General features: G+C 44.7%; 1 protein-coding gene across 1 annotated transcript in view; it reads left to right on the top strand.

Annotated features, from left to right (window-relative positions):
* Nucleotides 1–26,035, top strand: part of LOC149308178 (rap guanine nucleotide exchange factor 1-like) — an 85,202-nt gene that overhangs the window by 56,281 nt on the left and 2,886 nt on the right. Inside the window, exons 13-26 of the mRNA XM_089535256.1 lie at nt 4,248–4,544; nt 5,878–5,970; nt 11,835–11,923; nt 12,429–12,540; nt 14,264–14,339; nt 15,307–15,391; nt 18,157–18,249; nt 19,557–19,742; nt 20,832–20,916; nt 22,087–22,181; nt 23,066–23,144; nt 23,384–23,485; nt 23,962–24,059; nt 24,846–24,974. Of these exons, the coding sequence (XP_089391382.1) occupies nt 4,248–4,544; nt 5,878–5,970; nt 11,835–11,923; nt 12,429–12,540; nt 14,264–14,339; nt 15,307–15,391; nt 18,157–18,249; nt 19,557–19,742; nt 20,832–20,916; nt 22,087–22,181; nt 23,066–23,144; nt 23,384–23,485; nt 23,962–24,059; nt 24,846–24,974 (1,619 nt within the window). The remainder of the gene's footprint in view (nt 1–4,247; nt 4,545–5,877; nt 5,971–11,834; nt 11,924–12,428; nt 12,541–14,263; nt 14,340–15,306; nt 15,392–18,156; nt 18,250–19,556; nt 19,743–20,831; nt 20,917–22,086; nt 22,182–23,065; nt 23,145–23,383; nt 23,486–23,961; nt 24,060–24,845; nt 24,975–26,035) is intronic.

Genomic DNA, 26,035 nt, shown 5'->3' with positions numbered 1-26,035 from the left:
CTTGAAAATCTGTTTGTCTGTGTGTGTGATTTCTCTTGCTGTCTGTGATGGTTCCTCCTTCTGTATTAATGGTGCCTTCTGCTGTAGGGAGGTCTTTCTCTCCAGCCAATCTTTTCCTTCTGACCAGAACATAGTTTTTACAGGGTCTTTTTCTTTTCTCTGTCATTTTTATCCTTTCCTTCCAAAACCTCTATTGCTGGGCTGCCTCCTGTCGGGGATGCTTTGATTGAAATTTCCTGCATGGCAGGGGGCTGGACTGGATGGCCCTTGTGGTCTCTTCCAACTCTATGATTCCATGATCCTCCTGTCCTGGCCTTCTTCTGAGGAGGCAGCACTCACTTGACAAACAACAGGTAGAGGTTTGCAAGCAACATCAGTTGCCAGCTAAACCCATCTGACCCTGTAGGAGTGGGTCAGAAGGGGGAATTGTAGGCACCGATCGGCTTCCAAGTTTAAATCCTCAGCTGCACTTACTAAGCTTGCAGCAGTTCCTTGGAACGGATTGTCCCTTTTCCTTCTTCCTGAGAAATGACCCATCAGGACCGGGGGGGGGGGGGTTGAGGCTGAGGATCTGCAGTGTTTGTCCAAGAGGTTTTCTTGGCCTCTGTCTCAGTGCTTGCCAAGGTGGGCAGGCTCTTAGGGAGAGGATGAATTTTCAGGAAAGCAAACAAGTGGCATTTTTAAATGTTTGCTTCATAATTGGCTCTGGTCCCAGCATGACAGCATAGTTAAGATTCCTTTTCCAGTTCCAGGCATGTGAAGCTGCAGGGGGAAGAGGGTTCCTTAAGACAAAACAGTCCAAATTCATGAGAGCAACTTATCCCAGGGTAGAACTTGGACTCTCTCTCTCTCTCTCTCTCTCTGCCTTCAAGTCACCAGTCGACCTATAGTGACACCATGAATTTCATAGGGTTTTCTTTGGCAAGGAATACTCAGAGGTGGTTTGCCATTGACTTCCTCTGAAATATAACTAACAGCACCTGGACTAACTGGGGCTGGCCCTTCTTAGCTTCCAAGATCGGACAGGATCTGGTGCCTTTAGGGTATTTAAGACTACAGTTTCCCCAAATCCATTAGCTTAGACACAGCCCTGAGAGAAAGGGGAATTGTAGTATGGAAAAGTAACTTTTTGAAAGCTCTGAATCAGGTTCTGTGTCTTGCAAACAATATTTAAAAAGTACATACCCAAGCAGTCCAGCATTTCTATTCAATGGGTTGCTTAAGATTGGCTTTCTTCTCCCAATTTCTGCCACCATCTTTATCTTGCATAATTTACAGGCACGCTTTAAACGGCTTTCAGCATATGCTGAAAGCCGCGCTGGGAGAAGGGGTGGCACGTCCCATAAAAATAATGGGGAGTGTGCCGCCACACCACCATATATCATTTAAATGGGGCTCGAGCATAAGCGGAATTTGCTTTATGTGGGGGAGTTCGGAATGGATCCCCGTGTAAAGAAAGGACAGACTGTATTTGCCTTTGCTTGTCCCAGGGTGGGGTAGACCAATAAAGTTCCCAGCCCAAACAGTTGAGAAACTTACTGAACTCCACCATCCTCTGGCTTCTGAGATTGCAGCATCCAGTGGCACAGTGTATTCTTAATCACACACACACACACACACACTGTACCCTGAGCATTTTCCCTGTTAAGTATTTTTTCATTTGTTTCCCATTACTCTTAGCAGTGATGCTGATTGTATGGTTTTTCCCATTGGCCTTTAATTGGCATTTTGAGGGCTCCTGGGAGGTTTGCTAAACTGGCATGTTCGTATGATGCATATATGTATTTGACACCACCAGCATATTTAGAACTTCGCACAATAAACGAGAACAAGTACTAACTCCCCATCACTGGGAACCTATCATAAAAATATGACACAGTAACAGCTATAGGGGACAAGGAGGCAAATGGAGACAGAGATAAAACCAGCATTTCTGCCCTGGTTACGTGTGAGTTGGCTTAATTCTAGCAAGGTTCTGGATAAAATACAGTCTTTCTGCTGCCTCTTGTCCTTCCCAAGTATTGTGTTATTGGAAAATTAGCAACACCCTTGTCCTGATTGTCCTTGATCATATTTCTTGAAGTTCCCAGTGGCCCAGATGGAGAGGAATTCTCACTTTGTAACCCCTCAAAGAGCTCACAGAAATAGTTTGGCTGCCTGAGAGGGATTGACTTCTGTGGGCTTTCTGTATCTGCAGTTTAAATCCAGGTCTCTCTGAGCCCAGGGCCAGCATTCTACCCATGAAGCCACCCAAAATCTCTAGTACAGGATTTGCTTGACAGCCAGTCCAGTGGAGGGGATTACGTCCAGGATGTACTGCCTCTTCTTCTCTCCTTTCGAGGCCAGGACAGTGGGCAGTTGGGATGGAAGGGAGGGCCTTTTATCTGCTTCTGAGCCTAGCCAGGATGGAGCTGTGTGTGCTTCTTATCTCCCTCCATGGCCAGGGCAGGGGCAGTTGAGATGAAGGGAGGCAGTTGGGATGGAGGGATTAATCTCCTCCACCCCACAATCTGGCTGTTCCATTTCCCTTTGTTTATGCCCTGCCTCTCTGCCTACCCTCACCTTGCTTGGGCTCTGATCCAGGATATGCTCCTCACACTTTAGTGGCACTCTGACCTTCCATCATCCCATGACTGCTCTTTTGCAAGGTTGCTCACAGATCATGCTGAATGCATGACTGCAGGCTGTCAACTTGGGTGATCAGAATGGATTTGCTGAGCTGGGTGAATATTATGAGCCAGGAGTCTTAATGGGGGATTTAACATTTTGGACCAGACAAGCTCCAGAGCCTCCTGGGGATCTGTAGGGAGAGTAATGCTGTGAGGTGGCTGTGGTGCTCTCCACCCCCATCCCATGCTGTCCCTCCTCATCTGGGGCAGAGAGGGCAGCTGTTGGCGGGCCTCCACCCTTCATCTGTGTGGCCTTGTAGAAATATTCTCCCACCCAGAGCCCGTAGTCCTGTTGCCAAAGATTACCCCTTCTTCTCAACTCTTTTTCCATGTAACATCCATTTGTGTCCCAAAGCCCAAAAGAGGGACCCAAGTAGGCTGCCCTCAGGGGGAGCGGAGGGCAGGTGCCCCTGCAGTGGAATGCCAAAAGGTAATGTAGATTTGAGCAGCCTGCTTCTCTCTGTGGGGGTGTGCATGCTTTTGTGTATGTGTGAGATCTCTTTTATCCTATGGCAGTATCAATGCTTTTGCATTATATCTGTTGTCAACAGGCAGGATGAAGGGACAGGGATTGTGGTTTGGAGGAGAGAATAGCAAGGGAGGCATTCCAAAAGCCACATTATGGCTGCCAACCAAAAAGCTATTATTCTTACTGTTTGGAAACTTTCAAGATAGTAGGCAGAGGAAGGCAAATGGGGATGTAGTAGGGTTTGGATCTTTTCAGTCATGTCACCAGCAGCCTGCTCTCTGCCTTAGGACATTATAGGGAAGAAGAGCCTGGAGAACAGACTCACATGTGGGTCTCATCAGCTGATGGGATGGTATGAGTTTTACACCCAGGCTTCTCACTGAAGGGCTGTGGAGTGGAATGGCAGGGCGGGATCATGTAAAAAAATGGGAAGATTTTCCCAGCACAAGAGGTAATGAGGGAGAACAAGATGTGAAAAATAAATTGTTGTAACTCATCCCTGAGAGAACCAGCATTGCATACTGGTTTGAGCACTGGACCAAGATTCTAGAGACCAGGTTCGAATTCTGGCTTGACCAAAGGATGCTAATGGCAAACACTCTTTGAAGAAATTTACCAAGAAAACCCCAAGATTTCTGGGCAGGATTACCCAGGGCAGGAGAGAATAAGATTCTCCACAGTACAGCCTAAGTCAGCAGTCTGTGGAACAAGAAAGAACAATGCATCATAGCTTATTTTAAAAAACAACAACATAGAGACTGTGCAGGGCAGTGGTGAAACAAAAGTGTTTTTAATGTGTGTAATTTATCAGTGCTGCAGAAGCCCGTCCTCCTTAGCACACAATTTTCACAGGATTTGTTTTAACTTGCCCTGGCGCTGGCTTCTGACATGGTGTCAGCACAGTCACAGTGTTATAAAGGAGAGAATCCTTCCTTGTAGGATCTCCTGGGGCTGACCTTGTGCTGCCATGAGCTACTGTTTATCTAATTTCTTTTTCTTTTCTCTGTCTCTTTCTCTCCTCCCTCCCTTTCTCCCTCCCTCCCTCCTTTCCACTGCTTCACAACCATCGGCTTGGTTCACAATGTCTCCCCTACCACCTCTTCCCACAGTACAAATCAGTGTTCAGGTCGTACTCGCAAGACTTTGTGCCTCGCAACCAAGTGTCCATTCCTCCTTTTCTCTCATCTACCTCCACCACTTCCTCCTTCTCCCCACCTTTGCCTTTTTTGCCTGTCAGCCACCAGTCTCTGGACTCTGACCTGGTGACAGTGCCAGCCGTGGCTGGCCAGCCTCCCGGCACAGTGGATGGGGCCACCCCTTCTTCTCAGGAGAGCAGCTTTAATGGGACAGCTTCTGTCTGCCTTCCTTCTGAATCCTCTTTCATTGATTCTCTCCAAACATCTTCGGTGAGAACTCTTGACCATGCGGAGGCACTCTTGTTTTGTTTGCTCTGTGTTCTGTGTGCAGCTGGGGCAGAGTGTGAGTGCGTTTTTCAGTCTCTATAGAACCCATAGTTGGGGATGTAGCTCAGACTGTGAATGCTGGAGAGAATGTCTCCCACAGGGAGACTGAAGAGGCAGCAGCTAACAAACCCACAGAGCCCTTCACCCACTCCCTGCTGCATCATGAAGTGTCCCTCCAGGTATAATTCCAGAAAGGGAAACTACTGCATGTTACCACATCAGATTCCTTGCTGGTTAGACCTTGAGCAAGGAGCCCTTGTTGCAGTAAATCTGGCAATGCACTCTGAATATGTTTAGCAGAGCTTAGGGAAACCAATTTTTGGACTGCCACTTCTAGAATTCCCCAGCCAGCATGGCTGGTGTCCAGCTGTAGTCTGCAAAAGAAAACATTTCCTAGCTCTGATGGCTTGTTGTTGCAAGCCTTCAAGTCATTTCCAACATACTGTTGCATACCTTCAAGTAATTTCCAACTAAGGGGTTTTCTTGGCAGGATTTCTTCAGAGGAGTTTCTGCCATGGCCTTCCTCTAAAGCTGAAAAAGTATGACCTGCTCAAAGTCTCCCAGTGGATTTCCATGGCTAAGTGGGGAACTCCTGGTCTCCTGGAGTTCTAGTCCAACACGCACTGTCTCTCCAGATTTTACTCAGAGGAGGCTTGACATTGCCTTCCTTTAAGGCTGATGGAATATGACTTGCACAAAGTCACCCAGTTGTCCCCATGGCCAAGCAGGGTTTTGAACCTTTGTCTCACAGAGTCCTAATGAAGCACTCACACCACAATATCATGCTGGCTCAATTTTATGGCAAGATTTATTCAGGTTTACTCTCTCCTTCCTACGAGGTGAGTAACATGCCCAAAGCCACCCAATGGGTTTCCACTTGTAAGAGGGAATTCAAACCCTGGTCTTAGCAGTAGCAATAGCAGCTTCATTTATATACCACTTCATACCACCTAAGCAGTCTCTAAGTGGTTTACAACTGTAAGCTAATTGCTCCCGGAGTCCAAATCTAAAACTCAGCCCATTATGCCACACAACTTTCCCCTGCAGCTATTGGTGGCTTGAAAGAATGAGGGAGAAATGCATGGTATTGGAGCAGCAGAAAGAGGCATGAAAGCTGGTCACCTTCTGCCAGACTCCTTGCAGAAGGGATCTCAGCTGGAGAATTCAGTCCCCCCCCCCCTCCACCCCTGCCCTTTTCTGGAGGGTCTGTGCTCAGCCCATGACAAAAAAGCAACATCCTGTCACCCATTTCCTCTCCTCCTGTCTCCTCCTGTAGAGTGAAAACGCCGGTGAGGAGGCTGGGGAGGGGGAGTACGTCAATCTTTATTCCTCTGGCCAAAGCAACGGGGAACTCCCTCACTCTGAAGGAGTAAGTAAAACTGCTGAGGGGGCTGTTCTGGGAGGGTGGACTGCATGCTGAGAACAGCCTCTGGGCTGAGTTTACGGGGGAGGTCTTGTGCTTCTGAAAAGTGTGTCTCAGACCTGTGGTGCTCAAAGGCTCGGGACATCTCTGCTGTTTAGTGTGTGCCTCTGGGAGGACTAGAGAACACTTTCTTTTTTTCAAAGACAGCATGCTTCCACTCAGAGTATACTTTTAAGTAGTGCTTTTGCTCTCTGTGTAGACATAGGGTGTGTTGGTCAACACTGTCGGCTTTTGTTTATACTAAATTTTGTTTATACTAAATCAGGGCAGTCTCCTTCTGACTGTGGAACTCCCTGCAAAGGGAAGGTAGGCTGGCAAAAATAACATTTGCCTTCTTTGCTTTGGCATCACACTGTTGGCTCATGTTCAGTTTACAATTCGCAATAATCCAAAGGCCCTTCTCTCATATGATACTGCTGATCCAGGTATCCTCCGCCTGTGCGGCCCAAATGTAGAATGTTCTAGTTCAGTGGTTCCCAACCTGTGGGTCGGGACCCTTTGGGGGTCGAACGACCCTTTCACAGGGGTCGCCTAAGACCATCGGAAAACACATATTTGCATGTAGCAATTAAAATAATTGTATGGTTGGGGGTCGCCACAACATGAGGAACTGTATTAAAGGGTCGCGGCATTAGAAAAGTTGGGAACCACTGTTCTAGTTTATCACAGCCCTTTTGAATTTTGTTCCTATCTTCCCATATGTTAGCTACCCCTTTCCAGTTTTGTATCATCCATAAATTTTCATAAGCATTCCCTCCACCACCATCTAAATGATTGATAAAAATATTGAAGTATGTCAGCTCCAGGACAGAACCCTGAAGCACTCTACTTGAGACCTCCTTCCAGCTTGAAACACAGCATGGTTTTCCAACCAATTATGGATCCATCTGATGGTGTTTCCACCTGTTCAATTTGCTCATCAAAATATCACTTTGCTCATCAACATATCAAGGGGAACCTTATCATACACTTTGCTGATATCCAGATAAATTATATCCACAACATTCCCACCATCTGCTATACCAGTGATCCGCTCAAAGAAGGATCTAAGGTTAGTTGGGCATGATTTGTTCTTGACAAGCCCAGACTGGCTTTTAATAATCAATGTATTGTCATCAAGATTGTTGCAAACAAATTCCTGTATAATCCATGGTATTGAGGCCAGGCTGATCCTGGATCTTCTTTTTTGGCATTTTTTGAAGTGAGACAATGCTTGCTCATCTCCTGTCCTCTGGCACCTCACCCGTTCTCCATGATTTCTCAAAACTGATGGCAAGTAGTTTTTGCAAATATATCAGCACTTTCCTTCAATTCTCTGGAATACAGTTCATCTGGCCCTGCAGTTTGAATTCCTTTAGATTAACTAGAGGATTCCTGACTAACTCCTTGTCAATCTTGATTTGCAACCTGGATTCTTTGCCAAGACAACTGCTGATGCATGGAAGCGCACAGTCTTCTTTTTGAGGAAAACACGAACAGCAGTCCCACCAAAGTATCAGTTCTTGGAGATTTCTGAGATTTGTTTCAGAAAAGCATCATCCACCACTTTGCCTTGATTTTTTGGCTTATATTAAACTCCTACCACAGTGTTGTTTTTATTTCTTTCTCCATTCATTAAGGACTTTGACAAGGTCCCCCATGAAATTCTTGCAAACAAGTTTGTAAAATGTGGGCTAGAGAAGGTAACTGTTACATGGATTTGTAATTGGTTGACTGGCTGATCCCAAAGGGTGCTCAACGATGGTTCCTTTTCATCCTGGAGAGAAGTGGCCAGGATAAAATTACCAGTTTGGTAGATGAAGGGAATGCTGCTGGGACTTCTCCTGTTCTCCAGGAGTTCTCAAAGATTATTACCAGTGGCTTTGAGATTATATTTGCCAGTTCTTTTAATAAGCTTGGGTGGGCCTGGTGACTTAAATTCATGTAGATTAGCCAGGTATTCCTGTACTACCTCTTTACTCATTCTGTGCTGCATGTCCCCTGTTGTGTCCTCTGCTCCATTTTCCTCAGGTTGAGCACCCTTTTCCTTTTGTGACAAGACTGAGGCAAAGAAGGTACTGAGTAATTCTGCCTTTTCTCTTTCCCCTGTTAGCATTCTGCCATCTTCTCCACATAGTGGCCCTACCATTTCCTCCTCCTTCTTTTTGCTGCAAACATATGCAAAAAAGTCCATTTTGTTGTTCTAAACCTCTCTAGCAAGCGTGAGTTCATTCTGTGCTTTAGCTTTTCTGATTTTACCCCCACACATGCTCACTATTTGTTTGAATTCTTCTTTGGTGATTTCCCCCCTTTTCCATTTTTTATACATGTCCTGTTTAAAACTTAGCTCAGCTGAAAGTTCCTTAGTCTGAAAGCAGCTTTCCTAAAGTCTAGAATGCGTGTCTGACTTCGCCTGGCTTCTGCTTTCCAGTGTATAACAAATTCCAGGCTAAACGTGATCACTCCCACCTAAGGATCCCACCACTTGCACCCCATTAACTAGGTCATCCCTGTTGGTTACGAGCAGATCTAAAATACCTGTTACCTGAGGCTATCACTGATGTCATCCCAGAAAGAACTGAAGATCATGATATAAAAGACTTAGAACAATCCAGTGACTGACCAATACAGGATATGCTCTTCATAGTGCCTATGGATACAACCATCAACAACTTCAATCACCCTAAGTCTGATTTGTCAGCTTTCTGGAGTCTCATCTTCAAACTGTGTCAGTTCATAGCTCTACTTCAATCCATGAATGCTCATCATCATGAGAACCTGTCTTGGCCGAAGGTAGCCTCCTCTACCTGACCCTCCCTTGGTCTTAAGAGCAGCCACCTCAACCAGAGCATCCTACAGTGCAAGACTATGCTTCCCTAGTCAACATGGGCATTCTGATCCCAGCTCCAAGAGAGAGGTTTCATATGGGTCCTGCCAGTTGTCCTACTGAGCCTCATTGATCCCAAGCTCCCATCTCTCTCTGGATCCTCTGACATCATGAAGATTCTCCTGGATTGGTAGGATCCTCTCCCTATCGCTAACAACCACCATGGAGAGAGCCGCCTCATGGTTAACTGATAGTCTCTTTGAAAAGCTATTACCTGTACCACTGAGAGCGTTACCATTTGCCTACTCATTGTTACTCCCCTGTTTAATATTCATTTTTGTTATTGTGTTACCCTGCATAATAAGGGTATTTAAAATTTGGACCACCACCAATACCAGTCACCCAGATGGTCACGGTCATCATGGATCACACTTTCCACACTCCATGACCTGACCCTCCTTCAGCTCCTCTGCCTCTCTATCGTTGTTAATCATGTTCTCTACAGCCTAATCCTCTCTCTGCTCCCCTTCAAAGCCTTTGATATTTCATCTGGATATAAGGATGCCATTAGTCCTGAAAAACAGGAAAATCTTGGATTGAAAGGAGTAAAAAATATCCCAGCTGATTTATCCAATAGCTCCCGGATTTCTCCTTCCTGTAACAGTGTGTATTTAGAATTTCAGGTGTGCAGAACAATTCTAGAAATGTTGTTTCAGTATGTCTATATTTTTTTCACACTGTAATGCCCTCCCCATTATAGATTGCACAGTGACTAAAACAACAACAAGAAACCTCTAGTACCTGCCATAACACAGGGTTCTATGTTTGTAGTATGCTTCTCTCTCTCCCTTCCCCCTTCTCATTTTTGGGAAGAGAAGAGCTGAAGGGTGTCTCCTGTGTGCATTAAAGGCTTCCCCTACTTATTAACACAGTATTTAACAGCAGGATCTGAAATTCAGTCAAAAGAAACAACTGAACCATTGCTAGATTTGGAAAGCCAGGTTGCAGGCTGCATAGGAACAACAGCTCCAATGGTAAATGCTACCAGGTTGGTTTACTTAACCAATAAGAGGGGGTGGGTAAGTGAGTGAGAGATCTAGCAGCACAAGAAAGATTACTAACCCTTTCTGGGCTGGGATGCAAACTCCTACTCCAGGAAAACAAAACTGTTGTTGCTAGTTTAAAATTAGAACCTCTTATTTACTGATGGCATTCCTGTTCTTTAGAGTACTTCCAACTTTTTTCTTGGAGAAGGCAGAAGATCTTGTCAGGAAATGTGAATGGGTTGCTTTATTTTACTCTTTTTCATAAATGAATATGATTATGGGCAAGGGCTTGCAGGATCTGGGCAAGGCAGTAGAGGATAGGGATTCTGGGAGATGTCTCATCCACAGGGTCGCCATGAGTTGGAGTCGATTTGAGGACAGCTAACAACAACGAGGTCCAGATACTGTTAAGTTCCAGTGTTGTTTACTGATGGAAACCAACAAGACTTGTATGTGTTTCGTTTGAAATTTGTTTCAGAGCAGGATCCGTCATTTGCAAGCACTGGGTTGCTGGGTTCCATTTTTTTCAGTAGGACATTAATGGCTAGTCCATAGGTATTTGGCACTAGATGTACTTAAGCTGATGTGTTTTCTTGCATGAAGGAGTGAAATTATACTGCTCTCAGTAATCACAGGGCAAGTAATTTATTTTTTGCTCACCAAATCTTCAGAAAAAACTCAGAAGGGGCATGATATAAGCAAAGTTTGGTATTATTGCTTCCTCCAAAAATTATCCTGGGGCCTGCCATGCCTTCTGAAATGTTAGGTTGTCAAAAGTTAGGATGTCAGATCCATCTAAAACCTTTAGATTGATTTATTCCCTTTTCAGAGGTGGTCTGTACTTATGGCCTAATCCACATGGGTTAATTGGATGGGGTCTCAAGAGTTGGGGATGGAGCCTGTTGGACACAGATTGGGGGCAGAGGCTGGCTGAGCCTGTCCCATGCATTTTGTGAGGGAGGAGACATAATGCTGGGAAGGTGGAGTGAAATTCTCCAGACTGGTCACAACAATGGTCTCTTGTTGTGGGGAGGGGACACACTGGAACTGGGCAGTGGCATAATTCATTTGGTGTTTTCTGGTTCTTTGCTGGGTAAGAAACATGCTTTTTTCCTGCAAACACAAAGACTCCTTTGCTGTGGAACATTTTTTAATCTGCTAAAATTAGAGGTAGGGACATATGCCATGATACCTGCAGCATATAGTTTTTCATGTCATAGAGAAAGTTTTAAGAAATTTGGTTGTTGGTGTTCTCACAAGTCTGTTCTGGGACTGGTCAATGGACTGCCATTTAATCCTGCAAAGTAAAGATTTCATGGTAATGATAATGCCATTTAAAAGCTGGGGGAGTTTCTGCTTTTTGAAATCTAACTTGATTATAATTTACTGGACTACTGTTTATATCAATACAATTGGGAGAGGCGGGAAGATATAAATAAACTCTATTATCATTATTATTATTATTGTGTATAAGTATAGAAATTTTGATCAAAAACTTGACCCAAAAAAACTGAGTCGACTTACCCACAGGTAAATGTACATACTGTACTTTAAATCGTAAAAATGAACCACTCCTGGTGAAAGACAAAAGTGTAATCTGTCCTGGAAGCGCTGACCTCCCTTCTACTTCCTTATCCATCCAGCCTTTAGGATGGGTAGGAACATTGTTTTCCGTTGCTTCATCCTTTACATTCTTTGTTACATGTCTCTAAGTCTTATCCTCGACTTATCCATGGGTCATATCAAAATCCATAATTTTGGCCCCAAAACCTGTTCTCGGCTTATACATGAGGTCGACTTATAGTCAGGTATATATGGTATTTTGTGTTTGTTTGCTTGCTTTAAATATGTTGGGGGAGGAGTTGTTCAGAAGCTGTTGCTGCTGTTTGGCAACTGCTAAGTTGTATCCTGGCAAGCTGCCCCACCTTAGTAATGCACAGTGTGTTCCTCTCTTCCAGGAGTTGCCAGGAATCAAAGATGGTCCAGCAAAGGATTCTGCCTCTCAGAGCAGTGACCCCAGAAAGGAAAGCCAAGATGAGAGTGACAGGTGGGACTCCTCCTGGTTTATTCTGAGCTCAGTCTTAGCCTGAGATAGGAGTTGGGATCCAGTGTCTACTCCGATAATGTTTGAGGGTGGACTGTGCTGCCCAAACCCATAACAGTGTTGTAGTAATTTGGAAGGCAAGTAGTAGATTATAGTGAGGATGAGACAAGGTCGCTAAAAGAAGGGAGAGAAACCCTGTGGAACAGTTTGGCGGCTATTTTGGTGCTGAGTTTTAAAGAATTAGGTTAGACCAAATAAAGTTCTCTTGGGCGTTTCTGTCATCTGACCTACTGTTGTCAGTATGGACAAGCCATAGAACAAGATGCAGTGTTTTCTTCCTAGCGGGTGCATTGGCAATGCCCCAGAGCAGTAGATAACCAGTTAGAGTGGCTACAGTGCCCACACTTTGAACAAACTGTCATGGTGACTAGCGCACTGACCAGCACACTTCCTTTTTTTGCCTTTGTCTAACCATCCTAAGATTTACTGCCTCTTGTACTTCATCCAGGCAACAGAAGACACCAGACTCTTTGGAGTCCTCCCAGCTGGAAGAAGAAGTAGACGAGCTCTCTTTGACAGACCACAATGAAATCATGGCAAGGCTGACGCTGAAGCAGGAGGTAAGGGGAGACCTCCTTCCCTCCCTCTCCAGTCCCACCTTCTTCCTGTCAAGCTTCACATCCAACATCAGTGCCTGAGTCCCTGAGTATCACTGCTTGGGTACAAGTGAACTCCCTTTTCCTTTAAAGAAAACATTTCCAGGCCTCGGGCAGCAGTGTGTGGGCAAGGCTAGAGGAGGTCTCAGGAACCCCAGGGGTGGGGGGGAAGCTCTATATCCGAGGACTGGGGATTGAAGGAGGTTGTGTCAGCCTCATCACACTGCTTTAGCCACTGCTGGTGGTGTGAATTTTCTTTTCTTCTAAGCCCTCTTGGGGGCCTGTTTTCAGGCTGAAGAGTGAGGGAGAAAGTGAAATTTTGGAAATGTCATTTAGTATCCTGCACGCACTTTCAAGTCTCCCTCTCTCTCTCCTATAACTTGCTTTCTTTTCAAATGAAAGCCAAACTTCTGAGGGTACTTCAGTGGCCACTCACATTGTCACTTGTACAACTTGGCCATTTGGCAATACACACAGCAAGCTTTGCGTTTCTCATTTTGGAAAAGGGTTTGTTAGCTCTCCCAGGCAACGGAGCCCTCCTCCTTCTGCTCCAGAGGAACCTTTGACCTTGATCAAACCCAGCAGAGCTTCCACCCCAAGGGACAACTGTGGTTGCTCACTTGTTATCTCCTATCCTCAGGGAATATGCAGGACATTGAAGCTTTCAGACTATCAAGAGGTCCTGTCTAGAAGCCAGTGACAACTTGTCAGTAGCTGACACTTGTGCTGCGAGAGAGAATGATGCGCTGGTCAGCCAAGATTGAGCAAAGCCATTACTCACAGCTTAAGGGGAATTCTAGGAACCTTGCCAGAGGGATGCCTCTGGTCATGTGTTCTTCTTGTAAACTTAATTTCTCTGAGGCTTGCATGCTGGTAGCCCCTTTGGTACAATGCTACACAGTCACTATTTTGACACCTGCATTTATACTGCTATAGACTGGGGTGGGGTAGATGCACACATGTTTGTGCTATTTCTTCTGCTTTCCTTTGGAATCCTCATGTATCACAATGGCCTCAGATACGTGGTGTACCTCTGACTTCCCACTGCTTCATTTTTCTGATTACCTTTCCGGACCAAAGCTCCTAGAGGACATCTGCTAGCATAGATGTTGTTGTCAAAAAACATTCATATTTATCATTTATTAATTTTTTAATACCAACAATCTAATTCACAACAACATAGTCTACATTCATTTGAAGCATTCAAAAGACAAGGAGTGTAGTCAGACTCAGTCTCCACCTCAAGCTGAGCTGTCCAGTCTGACACTACTTGAACCAAAGTCTCTTCCCATTCCATTGAGGCAGACGAGCCCAAGAAGACTCCCAGAAAGCTTCACCAGCTCTTGTTGTAGTAGATTTGGTAATCAATTTTATGGCAAACTCTGCCAGATTCTGACAGGGCTGGAGGTCATCTACAGGGCAAAGCAAGCCTGCGCCATTCCCCAGAGCTACTGTTGCTTTTGGTTGTTGTTGTTGTTGTTGCATCCCACCCACCCACCCCCCCAAAAAAATTGGGGATCAAAGCGGCTCAGAATTTAAAAGGACACTTAAAAGAGGTTACATTCAGAGAGTGGATGATGAAGGAATGTTGTGTGATATTTGAGTCTGTTCATGCTCCAGGGATTTAGGGTGCTCCGAAAAGAAACTGTCAAGCACATAAAACCTCCCTTTCCAACTTCTATTGCAGGGTGATGATGGACCGGATGTACGTGGAGGATCGGGAGATATTCTCTTGGTCCATGCCACCGAGACTGACAGGAAAGGTACTTTGGGGATGTGGAGTGTTGTTTGTCACTAACATGGGTGACAAAACTCCTGACTGCTGACTGTTACATGTTGGAGATCAGGCGGTCAGGCAGGATTAAGGGATTTGTATGTGGGAACCAGGCAAAGGAAGATTCTGCTTAGCTTCACTCAAACAAGAGATAAGCTGGATAAGCTCCTCCTGACATTCACTGTTGCAGTTATGGGGGGAGAATGGGGGTAATTCTTGCATCGTTATTCTCAACCTGCACCATGTTACATGTTGGGTTTTTTGCAAATTGTGATTCATTTGCATCAGTTGCTTTGATTGATTATTAAGAACTTAAAATTTTACTCTGTTCTTTGCAAAATTCCTTTTAAAAAAGCAAAAAAGTGACATGACACAAAAGAAAGAGCAGGAGGAAAATGTGCATGCTTTCATAGAGGTAGCTCACTAAGAAGTCATAAACACAGGAAGACAACAGGAAAACATTTTGGTCAATGAAGCCTTGCTGGAGTCAACTTAGAGTGAGCAATATGGTTTTGATCCAGATAAGTCTCCCCTTAATCTTCAGAAGTAATATTTCAAGGTAGGCTAAGCCAAGTGTGACATTGAAGACCAGTTTCCTTCCCTAGGACTTTCTCATGGCTGCCAAAATGCCAATCAAAATCCAAAATAAAGCAAAAAATGGCCAGACACCCACTTCCAGGAAAAATGATGATATATAGTGCCAGGCAAGGAGGGAACTGTGACCTATTTAAAAAGTTACTTGCTGTTCCTGGATGCTTCTGGGAAACAATTCATCCATTTGGTGGAGGGAGGCAGTACCATGGTCAGGGCCTCCCAAAATAGCCTGTGCAGCCACATGCTACTCTTTGCTACCTCTGGTTTACGTGCTAACAAGTGAGTAGAACGTCTCCCAGCAGCTCACTTGGCTGATCTGATGGGTGTTTTCAATGTCTGCCTTTCTTCTTCCTCCTTCCTAGATTTGGTGCTGTATTGTGAAGCCTTCTTGACAACCTACCGAACTTTCATCACCCCAGAAGAACTCATCAAAAAGCTGCAATACAGATATCCTTTGGAATGTCTGTCAGTGCCCTCCCTCGCAACTGTGTCCAGGAAGCTTAGGAAGAAGGGCTGGCCATCTTTTCCCTGCTTGACACCCAGCTGCTGAGTCACAGCTTTTTGGCTTCCAGGCAGGAATTCCTCAGATGCAGGCGAGGCAAATCTACTAGAGCACAAAATGCAGTGAGACATCAGGAAGAGAGCAGCCAGTCCCACAGCCTTCCTGCCCTGACAGTCTTCAGCTCAGTTTGAGGGATGGCCCAAGAGTGTCTGTAGCAGACTCTAGTGCTGAGACAGGGATCCCCTGCCCCTATCAGCCCCGCCACTTGCCCTTGTGCGCTCTAGAGAAGTTACTTCATCTCCTTTGGGGAAGATAAAGCCAATGGATGGTTCAGTCCTAGCTGCACGTTAGTCTGAGAAGATGTGGCTCAGGTTATTCCCTTCCTGAATTACTCAAACAGCTCTTATTTTGGTGAAAGGCAAAGTTCTGAATTTGGTTTCGGCTCATAATTGTTCTTTAGGAAATTTTAGAGCTTGTCTGAGTTGAAGAGGAAGCTGTTGTGTATGCTCTCAGGACAACATGGGGCCAAAGCAATTCCTCTATTTAGTTGTCTTTAGTGTTTAACTGGCAATCATATCCTTGCTTGGGGCTGGGAAACAGTGACTTGCCTTTGGCTATTACAGTAAGCTTCATTTTGCTACATCCCCCCAGATGTTATTAACATTAATTCTCAGTACACTCCAGATTCTGGGATGCAAGTGGGGACAAAACATTGCAGGGTGAGAGGCAAGGGAAGGAGAAAATAACATTTTTGCCTCTTCTTGCCCCCTTTCTGTACTCCTCTCCTCTGCATCTCTGTGCCCTTCCTCCCTGTTCCCATACCTGCAAGCAACAGAGGAGGGCAGAAAGCAGCAGCTTCTCCCCTTGGAGCAGGGGAGAACAAAGTGCTTCCCATGGGATGCATGCAGCCCTTGGGGGCCCCAAAATCCCTCAGAGTCCATAGACAGCCCTCCCAAATGTTCAAAAACATTTATTCAGGCTCATTTGGGGGCAATTTTTTGTCTGCAGGCTCTCCAATCTCCCCAACCCCCCTAAAATGCAGTGGTTTGCTTCCCCTAACAATCCATAAAGCCCCCTAAACCTCCAAGAAACACATCAAAAAGGAGAAATCGGCTTAAAATCAGACAAAATAGTTGCTGAAAGCAGGGTCATGTCACTTCAGTCATAACAAAACACTCTAGTGCAGCCCACCAGCAGTTGCAGGGAGAGGAAACAGCTCCCATCCCTGTGCAGTTGCCTATCCCTGGTGCCTCAGAGGCAGATGTTTTGCCACTGGACCTTCTGTTGGGCTTGTCAAAGGGAGTGGGCGAGTGGGCTCTTTCCAGGGGGCAGACAGGAAAGATGCTAGGAGGGGAGGCAGATTGCAGCACATGCTTTGTCTCTGCCACCAGTTTCACTGCCCTGATCAGGTGACCTTCTGCATCCTATGGCTTTTTTGCTCTCTTAGTTGATGTGTTCTGTCAACTGGAAGATGCTAGGACCCTCACATTGCCCAAGCCTGGTGGGCATCATCCACAGCTTAAGGGGCAGTATCGATGCACACTGTCCTTTCTCTGTGCGGTTTTAAAGGAGCATCATGGACTGTCTGGAAGAAGAGGATGGGCTCACTTTTACCATGTCCCTCCCCCTAGCTTTGAAGCCTCCATGATATTTGGATGGGGACAGCCTGCCTTTGGAAACAGATAAGAAAGGGATTGCAGAAGTCCATCCCAGCTGCTGTTGCCCCAAGGCAACGTAATTTCTTTTCTAACCGCCCACATTCTCCACATGGATAAATGCCTTGTGGTTTGTCATTCATGTGCTGGCATGCTCTGGCGCTGCACAGCCTTGCCGCCTCATCATTGCCACCTGCTGCCAAGACAGGGCTCCCACTGATGATGATTAATGGGGCACTGGGTCTCAACATTGCCCTCCTAGCTGGCAACAGACAGATTTTGCTTCAGTTAGAGACTGTAAATCCCTACTCCATCTGCCCAGATAGCCATGCCAGCAGCAACATTCTCTTCATCTCATGCAAAAGGCAGGAACTACTCAAGAAAGTGAGGCAGAATGACCCAGACTTCTTTTTTTTTAATTATTATTATTTATTTTTTTACATTTCCTTACAGAATGGCTGCCCAGCTTACAAATTCTGAATGTGGAGAGATCTTGAAATGTCCATGTTGTTAATTAAGTGTCAGAAATAGGGTGAGCTTGTTTTGGTATATCACATGACAGTATGTGGTGTTAACAGGCAAATGTCTGTAGAATGGGGGTTCAGAAAAAGGGGGTGCCACCACAGAAAGCTCCCTGTTGATCTGCAGTGACAGGCAGATTTAACTGGACCAGATGGCCTTGAGGTAGTTAAGGGTAACTGGAAGGGTGGACTAGCCGCTGTAAGGTTTGCTCAAACTCCACTTTTAAGAACAGCCCAATTTGGCCTGGGCTCCACCAAAGGCCACTGGTGGCCCTATGTATGCTGTCAGATGTTCATTGTAGGGGTTTCACCAAATGCAGAAAGTGGGTGTCAAGTAGAGAGAGAGAGAGAGAAAGCTCACCTGCAGCCTGCATTTTGAGATGTCAGCCTGTCCTGCAGTTTCTTTGAATATTCTTCCATGTGTCTGTCCATCTGAGTTCAGAACTGAGAGATGATGCCTGGGGAACGTGTGCTTCTTTAGTTTAGTGTTTGAAACACAGCTACATAATGTGAATTCTTTAACTTACCTTCAACATATGAGAAGTTTTGCCACTGTCCAGACACCTTCAAGAAGCGGGTCAGCAAGAATACTTTCTTTGTCCTGGTCAGAGTAGTGGATGAGCTTTGGTGAGTGAGCTTTCCTGCCTGGCTTGTCTTAGTTTAGTCAGGTGCTCTCTTGAAGATATCTGATTACAAAGGATTCATGGTTACACTGGATTAACCTAGAAAGTGGGTCCCCCACCAAAAGAAACTGTGTCCTGTTCCTCTTGTGCATACAAATCATGGCCACAGGGTAAGATTGCATAAGGAAAAGAGGCTTTCTCCCCTTGTAAAGGCAGTAGGGGGTATGATCTTTTCTTCATTTATTGATAAAAAGCTGTCCCCTGCTTTTCTGTTTTGAGAGAGACTGCATGGCAGCATATGAAAAAAAATTATGGAAATGAACAGTACAGCAATAAAACAGAAGGCAAGACCAAAACTTGAAAGCCATAAGAAGACAAAATGGATGCCATTAATTAAATGCTCAAGAAACAGTGTTGCCTTAATTTGGAACATAAAATGGTAATAAACAATGGTGACAGAGAAACACCCTTAGGTGTTGTGTGTTATATTGTTGTGTGCCGTCAGGTTGCATCCAAATGACAGTGCCCCAAAGGCAAACCTGTCATGGGGTTTGTTCAGAGGGAGTTGCCATTGCCTTCCTCTGAGGCTAAGAGAATGTGACTTGCACAATGTTATCCATTCAATTTCTATGGTCAGGAAGGGATTTGAACTGTGGTCTCCAGAATCCTAGTCCAACACCCTACTACACACTGCTATTATATTAACAGTACATAAATATGATTTTAAAAGAAAAAAGCACACTTTGACTAGTCAGCTCTATCATAGTGACCAGAGCTCAGAAATATTAGGGTTTTTTAGAGTTCAGTGCCTAGCTTCCTCTTGTCAGCATAGCCAGAAGAATGTGAGCTGACCATAAGAGTGTGCGTGCTGACTTTCTCCAGTTTGTTGGTAGAAACCAGCCAGTGAGCCACCTTTTGCTAAACAAAGATGTTATTCAAGTAAAAATGTGCATTTTAGGGAAAGTATGTACAAAAATGCTTCAGTTCCTAATTGGACACTAGATAGCAGCATAATGAGGGAACATGTGCAAGAGCATGAGATAATATGAGGGGAGGATGGGCAGGTTTGTGTGAATTCACAGATGACCACTCAAAGAACTACAGTTACAGGTAAGCAACCTGTCCTTTTCAGTTTCTTCAGCAGTGCCTGCTGTGAGCTGGAGCATTTAACCAGCTTCCACTAACTGGGGAATCTTGGCTTGCTGTGAGGTCTGAACCCACCATCCCTAGTTACTGACTGAAATACTCTGAGATTGAATTTCTGACTTATTGTTTTGGCTTCACCTGGATTTTTCTTGCTTTGTTTCTCAGTTTGGTAGAGTTGACCGAAGAGATCCTCAGGCTCCTCATGGACCTCGTGTTCCGTTTAGTTTGCAATGGAGAGCTCAGCCTTGCCCGAGTCTTGCGCAAAAACATCCTTGACAAGGTGGACCAGAAGAGGATTCTGCGATATACCAACTCCATCAAACCTCTTGCAGCCCGCTGGGTAGCAGCTAGGTAAGGGGAATGGAAGAGGGGGGAAAAACCTAACCTTGAACCAAGGATTCCCAGTATATATGCACAGTTAGCCTTTGCAAACTGAATGACTCTTGCTGGGTGATTGAGACTTTCTAAGCATGACTGGAGATGGGGGGGATGGCAAATACGCCATAGGCAGACTGAAATTCATGGCTGCAGTGCATTGCAGTTAATTGAAGCACACTGATTTATATTGAATCTAAATACTTGCATTATAACTTTGTTTCTAGACCACTGAGCTCTAGAGAACATTTTGTTTCAAAGGAAAGCATTCAGCTGTATGAAGTGTAGTGATAAAATGTTAAAAGAAATTTGGGATGCAACCCTGTGCTCTGCCTTTAATCTAGAAACTCTTTTGATGTGATGTTGAAATCAGACTGTTCTTTCTCTGCTTATTTTCCCTCTGGAATCGTTAATGCTCCCCCCTTTGCCCCTTTTGAGAACCAAAGAGTAGTTTACAGTCTCCAATTGTAGTAATCATTAGGGTAGATCTCCTCTGCAAGGCCCTCCATTGTGGGGCTGGGCAGCTGTTCATACTGATGGTCCACTGGGCCACCCAGGATCATGTGCTCTGAGGTTAGAATATGGTGCCAGGCCCTGCATTGGAAGTCTCTGAAGGAACCAGAGCAGTATGGGACTTATTTTGACATAATGTTAGTGGCCAATGCCCCAGTCTATCCACATAATGCCACAGGGATGTCATATAGAGGAGGGAGCAAGCTTGTTTTCTGCTGCTCTGGAGAGTAGGACCTGGAACAATGGATGCAAACTACAGGAAAAAAGATTCCACCTCAACCTTAGGCGGAATTTCCTGACAATAAGGGCTGTTCAACAGTGGAACACACTCTCTCAGAGTGTAGTGGAGTCTCCTTCCTTAGAGGTCTTTAAACAGAGGCTGGATGGCCATCTGTCGGGGATGTTTTGATTGAGAGTTCCTGCATGGCAGGGGTTGGGCTGAATGGCCCTTGGGGTCTCTTCCAACTCTAGGATTCTATTACTTTTTTTGTTTTGTCTGTTCCCACAGTAAGAGGCAACATCTTTCTTTCTTTCTTTCTTTCTGTTTTCCAGGCCAGGTACTCTCCATGATTTCCACAGCCATGAGATAGCTGAGCAGCTGACTCTCCTGGATGCAGAGTTGTTTTATAAGATTGAGGTATGCATGGCAAAGATGTGTCCCTTTTGACCGAACATTTCAGGGCCAGAAATTCCTAAACTGTATGCCACAGGAGAACACTTTGTGTGCACCTGGGGAATAAGGATTTTTGTTCGTTTGTGTATTTATGTACACCGCTATGATCATCGCGGAATAGCGGTCTATAAATAAAACATATTATTATGTGTCTATCTATTTTTGTGTGAGGCTTCCTAACAAATGCAGAGCAGAAATTATTTTCAAACTAGGGGTTTTGATAGCACAAATTTAATTAATTGATTCGTAAAAACATGTGTTCCCACAATGTTAATAGAAGTCTAAGAAATTTTCAAGCAAATGTGAGATGATATAAAATTTAATATACAAAAGTTGTTAGAATACATGGTAATATTTTTCTACATTAATTTCTAGTGTCAAAATAGCCACAGAAGTGAACAAGTATACTTGCAGCATCTCCATTTAAAACTGGTCTCTTCCTCAATTAATCAACAAAAGCTTTAACAACAATTTCAGACCACACTTCTATTTGTAGTTCTTATGGTGCTAGGCCTCTTTGTACTTGTCTCAGCTGATCTCTAGATGGCGAAGATGCAGACCACCTCTTAGGCAGTGCTCAGATCATGGCAGAGCTTGGTAGAACCAGTCAGAGCTCTTGAGCTCTGCTGACACAGCCTTTGGGATCCATTTTAACTTCTGTGCCATGATGAGCTGACACATGATTGGGGAAGGGTCTCTTTGCATCTTCTGTTTTCTTCTTTACTTCAAATGAAGCTATAAAACAGCAGTTTAACTTCTGTGAAACCTACACTATATTGAAAAAGGGATGTGGTGGCTTAGTGGTTAAGATGCCAATTCTGACAATCGGAAGGCTGGCAGTTTGAGGCAAGACTGCTGCACGATGGGGCGAGCTCCTGTCACTAGTAACAAAGATGAGCATCACTCTTTAGACTCAGCTATGACTAGACATTCATATCAAGGGATTACCTTTACCTACACTATACTGAAGTCCAAATCTTTTGCCCACATATTAACTGTACAGCTATGACAACTCTAGATTTAAAGTCTAGATTTAAACACAAGTGTGCAGGTGCATCTTCCTTACTGTATTTTAGTAGCCAAAGGAGCTGCCAACACCTACATGTCTCCTTATCTTGCCTTTTTCCCTTTCAGATCCCTGAAGTCTTACTGTGGGCAAAAGAGCAGAATGAAGAAAAAAGCCCCAATTTGACCCAGTTCACTGAGCACTTTAATAACATGTCCTACTGGTAAGAGAGACCATGCTGGATAGAGAAAGCCAACTGCGTTTGTATTCATTTTTGTATTTCTGCCTGTTAGGATGCTGGGCTAAATGGCCCTTGTGGTTTCTTCCAACTCTGAGATTCTATGTTTCTGTAATTAAAAGTATTTTTATTTGTCTCTTCTGCTGATAAGGCACCTGAAGCAGTTTAACCTACAAGATGCTCCCAGTCCATAGTGTTGCAATCTAGGAGACTCTGCACAAAAATACTGTTTCACAGGCCCTGCAAAAGGTCCAGATTCAGTTTGCAGTGTCTCCTGGGTATCTCCCACATGTCCCAAGAGCTGATGCTGGTCAGTGTAAACATAACTGAGGTAAATGGTCTAAGAATCTGACTTGGCAGAAGCCAGCTTCTGTTGGCTGTTGCTGTGGGCAGGTAGTGAGCACAACATGCATTCTTGCTACAAGACTGGATATGTTTTGCAAGATGGAGGAGTGCTGTACATTTTGGGGCAGCTGCTGCCTTCTAATGTCCCAGCTGAGTAAAAGAATCCATTACAGTGAAGTTGCTGCAAATTATACACCACCTAGAGGATTTCAGTACAAAGAAAAATGATGAAAAACCATGGATAAATAAATAATGTTGGATACCCTCAGATAAAATCACAATAATGTTTATATTCCCTGTACAATGAATTTGTAATCATGAGCCTTTCTCTTGGATATCAGTTTTTTAATCAAAGTCTACCCAGTCCAGTAGACCTCTACAAGGGAACAGCTGTTAATTTTAGTGAAGGTAACCAGAGCAGGCTTGTCCACAGTTGCAGCTTCTCACTCTAGACAGCCATCTTGGAAACCCTCTGGGACATTGGATCCTGACTTTTGTGCTTTGTTTTCCCTCCAACCTTACAGGGTCCGCTCCATCATTATGCAGCAGGAGAAAGCACAAGATCGAGAAAGGTTGCTCCTCAAGTTTATCAAGATCATGAAGGTAAGTGCTGCGAACACTGGCAATTGCCAGGCAACACTGAAAGCAACTCTGAGCACTGGGGACTCTGAGGCTGGCTAGTCTGCTACAGCAGGGCCTTCTCTACCTCCCACATCTGTGGTCCCAGCAACTGGATGTAGGGTCCCTTCATCAGAAGTTCACCAACAGGGCCATTTTGGCCCAGGCGTTGCTTTCCTCCCTAGGATGCTATCAAGAAAACCCTCCTCTTCTTTTCTCTGCAGCACTTACGGAAGCTCAACAACTTCAATTCCTACTTGGCTATTCTCTCTGCACTGGACTCGGCGCCTATCCGTCGCCTTGAGTGGCAAAAGCAAACCTCGGAGGTGAGCTTTCTGAATTGGTCTGCTGTGAGACATTTTTACTGTGTCTTTCCAAATGTTCAACTCCAGTGCAAAGAACAAGCTGAAGCCACAGTTATCCCCAGAACAGTAAAGAAAGCCATTCTCAACTTACTCCCCCACATAAAATAGAATTGGAAGTGTTCCAACATCAAGTTGGAAGAAACCTCAAGGGCCGTCAAGTTCAACCTCATCCTGCCATGCAGGAATACACAATCAGAGCACCTCAACAGATGGCCATCCAGTCTCTGCTTAAAAATCTCCAAAGAAGGAGACTCCAGCACTCTCGCGTTTTCTCTCTTCTGGAAACTGAGTGAAGGTGAAATTTTTAAGTGGCATGTTCTATGTTAGGTGGATTCTCATCTCTCCACTTCTTAGACCTAGGAATCCCTGAGAACCTACTACATTTGGTGAGGATCCCAGACAACTCACACCATGTACTACTACTTGTGTCCCTCCAGGGCCTCGCCGAGTACTGCACTCTGATTGACAGCTCTTCCTCCTTCCGGGCCTACCGAGCCGCTCTTGCTGAGGTGGATCCACCTTGTATACCTTACTTGTGAGTAACTTCCCACTTTCTGGGGTTTCACAGACAGCTTTACAGTCACAAAGCTGTAATCTTTCAGCCATCTAGTACAAGCCCCCTACTCAGTGCAGATCAGTGCCAAGCTTACTGGAAGGCCTCTAGTTAAGAAAGCACATACACACACAGAGAGAGAGAATTCATTGTCAAACTGCTTCTGCTGTCAAGACATTTCTTCTAGTATTCAACCCAAACATGTCCTCATGTAAGTTTTTAGAACTAGTCCTGCCATCTTAGGGGCAACAGAGAACGAGACTTGATTAACATCTGTAGTAGGGTTCAGAGGAAAATGCTGGTACTGTTGGTCAGATCACAGAATCATCAAATTAAGGGGCAGTGAGCATGTTGAATGGCCGGGAAGCATGGGTGACTGTTGTGTGAGGAGACAGAAAACCCTGTGGGAGAAGAAATTGAGAGTATTGTGGAGGCCTACTGAATATTCCAGAATACAGAAGCATTCCAGGCTTCAACATTTTGTTGCAGATCTTACTGGTAGAATTTATATGTTCTGGCTGCTCTGTTGTTGAGCTCATTAATTAAATATAAGGCTCAGAACTGTACAAAGAATTCTAGATGAGGCCTGGTTAGTGTCAAATGAACCAGAACTCCTGTTTCTTATGTAGCCTAAAATCACATATGCCTTTTTTGCAGTTACATCACATGGCTCACTCACATCCAGCCTTGTAATCAACTGCCTTTCTACCTGGCTGTCATTTCAAGACATAACAAACAGTTTTTTTCTGTCTTTTTCTCTCTCTGCAGAGGTCTTATATTACAAGATCTGACCTTCGTGCACCTGGGGAATCCAGACTACATTGATGGCAAAGTCAACTTTTCCAAGCGCTGGCAACAGTTCAACATTCTGGACAGTATGAGGTGTTTCCAGCAAGTGTAAGTAGGTTCAGCTGTTCATGCCATGCAACAAAGAATGAAAATCCAGAATTGGGAGAGACCACAAGGGCCAGCTAGTCCAACCCCTTATATCATTTAGGAAGATACAACTACATTACTCCTGAGAGATGGCCCAAGAAACTGCTTGTGGATTTTAGGAGATGCTGTAGTTCAGTGGTGGAGCACATACTTTGCATGCAGAAGTGATAGGTTCACTCCTTGGGAAGGACTCCTACCTGAAACCTGGAAGGCTGCTTCCCTTGTCTATCTGAACCATGGTGGGTGAGATGTTCCAGTGGTCTGGTTCATTATGGGCGAGCTCCCTGTGCCCTTAGAATTTGGAATTATGCTGTATATAGTTACTGTCTTCGTAAACTGCCTTATGAAAACGTAAAACCTGAAAGGTCATATTTGAAAATCTACTCAATTAATGAAACAAATGAGCAACATAAAGTAGCAAAATAGATTGGGCTTAGCATATGCCATATTTCTATTGGGGCAGCAAATGTGGAATTAGGAGGAGGAAAAGATTTCATTTTTTCCACAAAGCTTGTTTGGTAGAAGAAGGTATCTAGTGTAATGGTTCTCCTCTGCTGTGTTCAAGAGGATGAACACGGGGCAGAGCTGAAAAGCATCCTTTGTGGGATCTGGCAGCACCTGCTGAGGAGTCAAGCTGTTACCTGCACTAGCTCCATGCACAATCTTGTGAGCATTGTCACAAGCGTAGGCTGAAGTCTTATCACCATCTATGTGGGAGCATGCACAGGAGTTGATGTAGATTCAGGGAGGCCTGCGGGGAGATGCAATGCCAAGCAGTTTTAATTTTGATAGGAGGTAATACATGCTCGCTGCCAAATAAAGATTATAGCAACATTAAAGCAAGCCATTCCATATTTATTGTTTTATTTATTGTATAATTTTAATAAAGGTAATATTTTTTTAGCACAGAGCTCTGCCTGTGGCTCTAGTGACTCAAGTTTCCCAGTACAGCACAAATGATTCTCAGTGCCCCCCTCTTCAGTTCTTGAAGAGGGGGCAGATTCTCATAATAAAGGTGCTAC

The sequence above is a fragment of the Sceloporus occidentalis genome, unplaced genomic scaffold (genome assembly GCF_023333645.1).
Source record: "Sceloporus occidentalis isolate IW3139 unplaced genomic scaffold, rSceOcc1.0.p SCAF_8, whole genome shotgun sequence".
In the NCBI taxonomy this organism is placed as follows: Eukaryota; Metazoa; Chordata; class Lepidosauria; order Squamata; family Phrynosomatidae; genus Sceloporus; species Sceloporus occidentalis.
This window is presented reverse-complemented; position numbering and strand designations above follow the sequence as displayed.